Genomic DNA, 10,520 nt, shown 5'->3' on the forward strand with positions numbered 1-10,520 from the left:
ATAAAATCTATTTTGGTTTGATTTACATATATAAAACATTGATTTGTAAAATTGAAATGAAGAAATATTATGCTTGTAATTGATGATTTTTGCATTGGTCCAAAATCTATCATTTTTCTTTCAATCAGCTAGAGACATCTGGGGAACTAGATTGCATGATATTCATGGAACTTGACATTTCATTTGAGATAGATTAACAATACCAAAATATGCCAATTTGTGAACATATTCAACATTTTCTGACAATATCTTTACCAAGAGTTGTCTATGGCTATAACTAAAATGGCTATAACAATTTTCTTTCCTATATAATTCAATGGTTTCTAACCCACCTACCATGCCCATTGGCACATTAATGACCATTTTTTTTGTTCAATGGTAGTTTCAAGTAATATCTTTGATTTTGAAGGAATTTGTAACTACCATGTTATTTTTTAAGTTATTACTATGCCTAGATGTCATTTTCAGCTTGGGTTATTATGTTACACCCATTGTTGAGGTTTTGTGAGGCACACTTCAAATCATGGCAAGAGAAACCTTATTTTTCAAAGCTCTCTATCTTTGAGGGACCTATTATATTTTTTCCTATTTGAAGAACTCTATATCACCACTTTCATTCTTTCAATAGCCAAATGCTCTTAGAAATTCTCATTCTTTTTCATCTTAGATCTACAATATATCAAGACTACAATGTCTACTTCTCATTTTTTTCAAGAGCTATAGTGCTTCCTCAATTTTACCACATGTACAGAGATTATTTATGAGAGTCTTGTAAGTGATCACATTTGGATGGATGCCTATCTCTCCCAATTCAGCAAGGAGAAAGGGAATTCTACAGAGGTTGTCGTCATTCACAAGATCGTCCAAAAGTGCATTAAAGATTATAAGAGTGAGAGGAAGGTGTTTTTTAATAGTTGAATGGAAGAAGTTTTTGAGAACATGTCTCTCAACCTTGCAATCTTCTTTTGGAAAATTTTAGAATTTGTTTGTGGAAGTTTTCCACTTGTTTATACATTGGAAATTGGTTAATGAGTTGTCAAAAATGAGTCTTGTCCATGGTAGAATATAGGTAGGTCATTTTTAGAGCCTTGATGACTCATTTTGTGACTTTTATGGGGATCTAAACTAAGAGACAAAATTATGGACGGGATTACTATTTTAGCCTGGTTGTTTTTCCATATTGGAAATGTAAATGTCAAAAATGGGTAACATGTCTCATGATAGTTTTGCCCATGGTTTTGTAAAACCACAAGTGGTTTCTAGGTTGTAAAATCACTATAAAAGGAGGGCTTGGGGAGATGTTTATGTAATTGAGTTCAGTTTGCAAGACTAGTGCTAGGAGGAGTCTTTTCAAGTTTGAGTTGTGGTGATGCGCTCCTGTAAGAACTTGCATTGCAAGTGTATTGTAATCATCTTGGTTTGATAATACATTGTGCAAGTTTTGGAGGGCGAGGTTTTTCTCCTGAAAGGGTTTCCCAATGGTAATTATTGTGTTATGTGTTCTTTATTATTTTGATTATGTTATTATGCATTTCTTGAGATCTCTACAATAGTTAGTTGAATTTGCATAATCATCCTCTCAAAGATTAGCATAGGAAGCGATTCTATGCACCTTTGCTTCCTTACAAGTGGTATTAGAGACTAGCCAATTTTGGTTCTATTTGTTGGGTACAGGGTTTTTTGAGCTAATCAAGGTTTGAGTGGGAGCTTGTGCAGAGTATTTAATTTTTGCGTTGCAGGATTGAAAAGATGGCAAGCATGTCAAGGAGAATTGATGTTGAAAAGTTTTATGGCACAAACTTTGAGATGTGGAAGTTGAAGATGGAAGATCTATTGATTGATCGGGATCTATGGGATGTGATTGATGAGAACAAGTTGAGGCCCACAAATTCGACATTAGTCGCATAGTATGATGAGACTGATAGAAAAGCTAAAGGTCTCATCAGATTGTGTCTTGCAGACTTGATTCTAATTAATGTCCATGAAGAACCTACCACGAAGAAGCTTTGGAAAAAGCTAGGTGAGATCTATCAAGAGAAATCACTTGTAAATAAGATTTTCTTGATGAAGAGGTTGTATTCCTTGAGAATGGAAGAAGGTGGACAAATTTATGAGCATCTAGAAAGGTTTAATATGTTGGTGACTCAGTTGACCTCAGTAGGGGTGCCAATGGATGAAGAAGAAAAGTGTCAAATATTGCTATGTTTGTTGCCAGACTCATGGGATAGTCTTGTGATGGCTATAGGGAGCACTTCAATTGTCTTGAAGATGGAGGATGTTGTTGGTTCTCTACTTTCTGAAGAGATGAGAAGGAAGGTCTCTTTAAATGCCAAAGAGGCTTTGAGCGGAAGACAAAAAGAAATAGGCAAAAATGAAAAGCAACATGGCCATTCTAAGTCCAAAAATAAAGGGAGATTGAAATCTCCTAGTAATTCCAATGCAATCTGTTGGAATTGTGGCAAACTTGGACACTTTTGAAAGGACTGCAAAGAGGAGAAAAAGAAGAAGAAGAAGAAGAAGCAAGATTCTGATTCTGAGTCCGAGAAGGAAGATGGAGATGCTTTCATTGCAGCCTTGGCCACTCATGCAAATAAAAATTCATGGTTAATAGACTCAGGTGCATCTTTCCACATGACTCTTAATAGAAACTAGTTTAGTAAGTATGAAAATTTTGATAGTGGTAAGGTGTATTTGGGTGATAATTGAGTACTTGATATTGTTGGTCGTGGAAGTATTTGTGTGAAATTTTCTAAAGGTAGAATTAGAATCTTTGATGGTGTCTTGCATATCCCTGGACTAGCAAGGAATTTTTTATCTATTAGTAAGCTAATAGATGCGAGTATGCATGTACAGTTTTCTAAAGCAGGTGTAAAAATGGTGAGAGGTTCTATGGTAATAAAAAGAGGAAGTAGATTGGGTACATTGTACCAACTTGATGCATGCACAGTTTAGTGCAATAGTACTTTTGATAAGATTGTAAAAAGGACTACTCAATTGGAGAAGGAGAAGATTTCTCTTTCAATAGATGGTCATGGTTTTTGGGTACCTAAGGGTGCTCTATCTACCGAATCAAAGTTGCCTGTAAAGAAGACCATGTTATGGCACCAGAGACTTGGCCACATAGGTGAGAAGGGCCTATAGACCTTGAAAAATAAGAACCTTGTTGATGGATTAAATGACTGCAATCTTGAATTTGATTTTTGTGAGCATTGTATCTATGGTAAACAAAACTGCATTCAGTTTTACTTGAGTTCTTATAAGTCTTCATGTATTTTGGATCTAATCCATTTGGATGTATTTGGTCTAGTTGATGTTCCTTCTATTGGTAGATTAGTTTATTATGTTTCTTTCATTGATGATTTTAGTAGAAGAACATGGGTTTATTTCCTTAGAAGTAAAGCTGAAGTTTTCAGTCGTTTCAAAGAATTTAAAGCAATGGTTGAATTGTAGACTGGAAAGAAAATAAAATGTTTGAGAATTGATTATGGTGGTGAATTTTGCTCCAATGACTTTGACACATTTTGTAAAGAATTTGGTATTAAAGGAGAGAAGACAACTCCATATTATCCACAGCAGAATGGAGTTACAGAAAGAATGAATAGGACCCTGATGGAGAAGGCTAGGAGTATGCTAAGTGGTGCTAGACTAGAACAAAATTTCTGGGCTGAAGCTATAGCCACTACCTACTACCTGATAAACAGGTCCCCTACATAAGCTCTTGTTGATAAGATGCCAATGGAAGCGTGGTCAGGCCACAAGCCTTCACTTAGACATCTGAGAATGTTTGGTTGTGAGGCATATGCTCATGTGCCAAAGGAGAAGCGAACAAAATTGAACAACAAAGTTGTCAAATGTATCTTCATCAAATATAGTTATGGTGTAAAAGGATACAAGCTTTGGGATCTTGTTGCACAAAAGGTATTTTATTCTAGAAGTGTTATTTTTAGAGAAACTAAGTCTTCTTCTATTATAGTGCAACAAGAATAGATTGAAGAAAAGAAAGATGTGATTCAACTTCTTGCTACACCTGAGAAAGTTGAATCGAGGCCCTTAGAAAGACAAGATGTTGAAGAGAGCTCTATGAGTTCTAAATCATTAGAGGAAGAGGGAGAATCTAATCATGAACTTGAACCTCCTGAACCTAAACCAGATCTTGTTTGAAGATCTACTAGATAAAGGAAACCACCTGAAAGGTATGGGTATTCTCTTGTTGATTGGAGGTGCATATTTGCATTGAATGCTAACATTGATGAACCTAAATTTGTACAAGAGGTTCTTGGTATGAATGATTCAGAGTCTTGGAAAATAGCCATGGATGAAGAAATGGCAGCTCTTAAGAGGAATCAAACATAGGACCTTGTACCATTGCCTGAAGAATGGAAGAATGTTGGTTGTAAATGGGTGTTCAAAAGGAAGATGGGTTCAGATGGAAGCATTGAGAAGTATAAAGCACGTTTGGTTACAAAAGGTTACTCTCAAGTTGAGGGAGTAGATTAGGGTGAGATTTTTTCTCCAATAGCCAAAATGACATCCATTAGATTTTTTCTTTCTATTGCAGTAGCTTATGATCTAGAGATCAAGCAAATAGATGTGAAAACTGCTTTCCTTCATGGAGATTTGGAGGAAGAAATTTACATGTCACAGCTAGAGCACTATGTGGTGAAAGGTAAAAGTCATTTGGTCTGTAAATTGAAGAAATCCATGTATGATTTAAAATAGAGTCCTAGGATGTGGTACCAAAAGTTTGATACATATGTGTTGAGTTTGGGATTTGTGTGATCTAAATCTAATCACTGTATATATTTCAAATCTAATGGTGATGGTTTCCTAGTTATTGCCTTGTATGTCAATGACATGTTGTTTATTGGCAAAGGAAAAGGTTTGATTACAGAGTTAAAATCTCAACTCTCGATAAAGTTTGAAATGAAAGATCTTGGTGCAACAACATACATTCTAGGAATGGAGATTATAAGAGATAGAAAGAACAAAAATCTTTGGCTAGGCCAGAGTAAGTATGTTGGTACTATTTTGAAAAGGTTTAATATGCAGGATTCAAGACCATTGAGTGTTCCTATTACTATGGGAACTAAGCTTTCTAGCTCACAGTATCCTACATCCCCATTGGAGATGGAAGAGATGAGTTGAGTACCATATTAGAGTGTTGTTAGAAGTTTGATGTATGCTATGGTCTGTACAAGACCAGACATTGCCCAATCAGTGGGAGTACTTTCCTATTATATATCTAATCTAGGAAGAGCACATTGGGATGCAATAAAAAGAGTTTTCAAATACTTGTAGGGTACCTTAGAGTACTCAATATGTTTTAATGGAATAGGAAACGAGCATTCCTTGGATATTCAAGGCTATGTGGATTCAAACTGGGCCGGTGATGTTGATAGAAGAAGATCCACCAGTGCATATGTGTTTACATTATTTGGTGGTGCAATCAGTTGGATGAGTAAGTGACAAGTTGTGGTTTCTTTGTCCACTACTGAGGGAAACTATATGGCAACTACTCATGCTTGCAAAGAAGCCATATGGCTAAAGAGATTGTGTTCAGATATAGAGTTCAAACAAGGTGTAGTGACACTTTATAGTGATAGTCGAAGTGCAATCTACCTAGCGAAGAACCCAACTTTTCATGTGAGGACCAAGCACATTGATGTACAATATCATTTTGTGAGAGATATGATCGATGATGGCAAGGTGAAGCTAGAAAAGGTAGAGACTTTAGTGAATGTTGTTGATGCATTAACTAAGCCCATGAGCATAGAGAAATTCAGATGGTGTTCAGAGTAAATGGGACTCTTGGCCCCTAGTAATTAAGTCCATGATATTTATGATCCTCTGACTCTTGCAAGGTGTTTGACAAGTGGGAGAATGTTGAGAACATGTGTCTCAACCTTGCAATCTTCTTTTGGAAAATTCCAAAATTTGTTTGTGGAAGTTCTCCACTTATTCATACATTGGAAATTGGTTAATGAGTTGTCAAAAATGAGTCTTGTCCATAGTAGAATATAGGCAAGTCATTTTTAGAGCCTCGATGACTCATTTTGTGACTTTTATGGGGGTCTAGACTAAGAGACAAAATTATGGACGGGATTACTAGTTTAACCAGGTTGTTTTTCCATATTGGAAATGTAAATGTCAAAAATGGGTAACATGTGTCATGATAGTTTTTCCCATGGTTTTGTAAAACCACAAGTGGTTTCTAAGTTGTAAAATCACTATAAAAGGAGGGCTTGGGGAGGTGTTTGTGTAATTGAGTTCAGTTTGCAAGACTGGTGCTAGGAGGAGTCTCTTCAAGTTTGAGTTGTGGTGATGTGCTCCTGTAAGAACTGGCATTGCAAGTGTATTGTAATCATCTTGGTTTGAAAATACGTTGTGCGGATTTTCGAGGGTGGGATTTTTCTCCCATAAGGGTTTCCCTACAGTAATCAATGTATTATGTGTTCTTTGTTATTTTGATTATGTTATTATGCATTTCTTGAGATCTTTGTAATAGTTAGTTGAATTTGCATAATCGTCCTCTCAAAGATTAGTGTAGGAAGCGATTTCAAGCACCTTTGCTTCCTTACAGAAGTCCCAAGCCTTGTTTTGTCTTGCCCGATTTACATAGGACCTTAATTGATTTATTGAATTGGCCAACATCAGAGGTAGGAGATAAGTTCTATCAAAACTCGTTGGGGGTTGAGGTTGTTTGCAGAGAGAGATAAAGGGTATTAGAATAATGAAAACAAATAGAATAAGTGGGTAGATGAGGTTGCCGGCTTCAAGCTTGGGAGTCACCATATAATGGTGATGCTAGAAGCAGAGAGATTGTAATCTTTTTTTGAATTATTCAAACTATAAGCAATTATTGTGATTGAAAATTTTGATTTCTGTGGATATTTAAAATTTATTCTGAGGAGTGGTGTGGCTTTTGAAAGAGGAAACAAAGGTGGGTGAGTTAGATTCGATGCCTGTAGATTTATGGAGGCTTGCTCTTCAAAAAAGAGCATGGAAAATAAATAAAATAAAATAATGCCAAAATGAAAAACTCAAAGTTTCCTACAATAATTAAGGAAAATAATGATAAAATAACCAATAGATGATTCCCCTTCTTCAAATTTCCCAAATAACCTAAAATCTTCTTCTAAAATCCCTAGATGAAAAAGAAAATGCTTACTCCATAAAAATTTTGCCAAAAATCCATTTCATAGGTTTGGATAGAAATAAAAGAGCTCAATTATTAGAAGAAAGCTATTTTGGCATGTTTTGTACAAGATAAAAATAATACTTGTTTCTAATTTGGGTTTTTCCCATCAATTTAGGGCTTTCTCTGTAATTTTATATTTTCTATGCATGGGAATCATAGCCATACATTTATTAATATATTCTTCGATCAATGACAAGGGCATTTCTGAAAATTACCACAAGCCATAGTAATCAATAGTCTAACCCACAAAAATTGATATACACAATGGTTATGTTGCCTGACTTGGACTAAGACTTGTTAGTTATGGAGATAGGCCTTCTTTTGGTAATAAAATGTATCTATAATTTTATCATGCCTATCTATGACTCATTCGCTTTCAAATATTGTAATATCTATGTGACCATTTTCTCTTCCATCATTTTCACCGTTGCTAACTAATCCATCCCATTTAACTTTGATAGCTTCTGAGGTAGAAAATTACATGGTAATAAACATGAAATGGGTGAATCCAAAACAACTTCGGGTATAAGGTGGAGAACATGGAAGCTGGTGCAACAACACATAGGTTGTGGCACAACATGGTGTTCGATAGAAGAATAGGTTAGAGCTTCCACAGAAAAAAAAAATTTATTGATGAATAACTCGAAAGCAAAAGGTGTGAAATAATTGAAATGAACAAGACAATACTATAGGAAATTGTCAAGTATGAAGAGGGCATTCAAATTTTTACTTGTTCAAAACACTTCCCCTCTATGAAATCTAAATTGTTGTTTCTATCTTTACAAAAAGGCTGGATTTTTGAATCTATGCCAAATGCCAAAACCAATTGCAAATACTTTCTTTCTCTGTCCCGTGCAACTTTTACAATCAACTTTACCTTCAACTTTGTCTAATAAATTCATATCTATCTTCCTGCAATCAATGCAACTCAACTTTACCTTCAACTTCGCATATTAAATTCATATCTATCTACCTGCAATCAATGCAAGTTTATCTAAATGTCCTTGTCTTTTCTAAATATCATTTAATTTTTTAATTCTTACAAAAGTCTGAAAGCTCGACAAAATAGAGTTCAACCAATCAAAAATTAAGATTATTCATTACAAATTGATTTTTAAAATATTGTTGTCTCAAACTTTATGCTATAGCATTCCACGAGATTAAAAATTAATTGAAAACAGACCACCAAAAACATTAGTTCCTGCCTTATAAAGACAAAAACTAATAACAGATTCTATAACTTAATTCCTTAATGAAACTCTAATCTATAACAAGGAAGTTAACAAGAAAAGTAACTTTGTCTTTATTTTTCCTTAAACTTAAATTCGTTGAAAACCAAAATGCCCTTCAAAGACTTCAATTCATTGAAAGATTCACATTATCATTTCCACAGGTCCTCTCTGTTTCTGTTTAAACGTGATTCGCGTTGGCAATCGGCTCAAATTTGTCTTCAATAATGAAACGGTCAGATTTAACGACTGGAGAAACAAGACACGTCCATAAAAAGAAAAGGAAGGGGCCCACTGCAAACTCTTTAACTCTCAACAATCTGATAAATACGGTCAAATGTACATCCCGTAAAGGCGTTGCACTGAGAAAAATGGTAAGACTACCGACATTTGACCATGCCATCTAAATTACTCCCACATTAATTACAGTGTGGGCATCCAGCTCTCATTATGTCTTTTCCAGAGGCCCAGCAACTTGCAGTAGAGGTACAACCCATTTGCGGTATTCTTGGTAGATATGTTTATATAGAGCATTCGTGGCCTCCTCTATCACCACTCCACATTATCAACACCTTGTAAAGAACACCCAACACTCCACTCTCTCTATTATCTGGAAGCGTATGGATTCCACAGAGTTAGAAATCCCTTCGTATTTCTTGTGCCTGATATCTATGCAACTAATGAATGACCCCATCATGCTCTGTACTGGTGCGACCTACGACAGGCAGAGCATTGAGAAGTGGACGTTCGCAATGGGGAACAACACCTGCCCTCACACAAAGCAACCCCTTCAAAACATTGACCTCAAACCCAACCACACACTGCACTGTCTCATCCAACACTAGTGCGTTCTCAACTCCTCTGCAGAAGTCCACCAGATTTCTACGCCCCGGCCGTCGCTCGATGCAGATCGCCTCGATAAATTACTGCAAGACATGAAATCATTTCAATTGAAAGCGTTGAAGAAGCTCAAATCTGTGGCCGGTGAGAGTGAGAGAAACAAGCGGTTCATCGCATCATCCGCTGTGCCGACTGTCCTAATCTCTGTCATTGAATCTGATGAAGAGGGTTTCTTCTACGATGCTGCGGTCTCCTGCGAGGAAGCCTTGGGAATCCTTTGCTGTCTTCCTTTGCTTAACGAGATGCTCGATTCCATCGCCACAAGTAAGTGCCTTGCATCCCTTGCCTTAATTCTTAAGAGAGGCACCTCCAGTGCACACATTTATTCTGTCATGCTCTTACACACGCTTTCAAGAAAAGGCCTTGAACGCCTTGTCATGAACGCCAACGGCGAATTAGTTGAAGGGCTACTGGAGCTATTAACAGAGGAGGTGTTCCGCCAGTCTACAGTGGTTGCCCTTGAAGTTCTTACGACAATCAGTTCCAACAACCAGCGCAGCAGAATAAAGGCCCTTGAATTGGGGGCAGTCTCTGTGTTGATCGAATCTCTTCCTGACCAGACTTCTAAGAAAACAAGCAGCTGCGAGAGGATTTTATGTCTTCTCAACATGTTATGCGGTTAAGCAGAAGGGAGCGCTGCCCTGGCTGACCACGCCATGGGCATCCCTGCAGTCTCTAACAAAATCATGATAGTCTTTGACTTGTCGACGGAGAAAGCCGTTCGGATCCTGTGGTTGCTCTATAAATTCTCTCATTGCAGTAAACGAGTAGTTGATGAATTGTTGAAGATTGGTGCAGTCACTGGATTGTGCTTGGTCCTGCACAGTGAATGCACAGCGAAGACAAAAAGTAAGGTTAAGGAGATGCTTAAATTGCATAGTCATGTCTACACGAAGACCACCTCTTGCTTTCCCTACATCAATTTTCAAAAATAAATGAGGCACTGCAATTTAGCGTGGAGACTATTTAGATTATGAGGCACTCTTTGATCATATACTCGCCGCTTCCGGTCAGGGTTAACAATGTTAAAACATCAGATAAATGTGAAGTGTAAACCGCCTGTGATCAAAACATAAGTTAATGGCTATTCTTAGAAATTTATTTGAATTTGTGCATAGTAGAAAGCTTCAAATGATGGATGTTCCCCCCCGTAGCGAGCAATGCTAATTACTTGCGCACAAATCCATCGGAAA

At 36.7% G+C, this 10,520-nt stretch overlaps 1 protein-coding gene across 1 annotated transcript; it reads left to right on the forward strand.

The window, feature by feature from the left end:
* Positions 1-9,012: 9,012 nt before the first annotated feature.
* On the forward strand, positions 9,013-10,520 carry LOC149531855 (E3 ubiquitin-protein ligase PUB23-like). Its single transcript, XM_089810204.1, has one exon. The coding sequence runs from the start codon at positions 9,363-9,365 to the stop codon at positions 9,948-9,950; it is 588 nt and encodes a 195-aa protein (XP_089666330.1). The 5' UTR covers positions 9,013-9,362; the 3' UTR covers positions 9,951-10,520.

This window comes from Cupressus sempervirens, chromosome 11 (genome assembly GCF_028749045.1).
Source record: "Cupressus sempervirens isolate cs-2001-9-10 chromosome 11, ASM2874904v1, whole genome shotgun sequence".
Taxonomy (NCBI): Eukaryota; Viridiplantae; Streptophyta; class Pinopsida; order Cupressales; family Cupressaceae; genus Cupressus; species Cupressus sempervirens.

Coding starts and splice junctions, on each gene's coding strand:
- LOC149531855 (XM_089810204.1), top strand. CDS start 9,363: ATGAAATCATTTCAATTGAAAGCGTTGAAGAAGCTCAAATCTGTGGCC.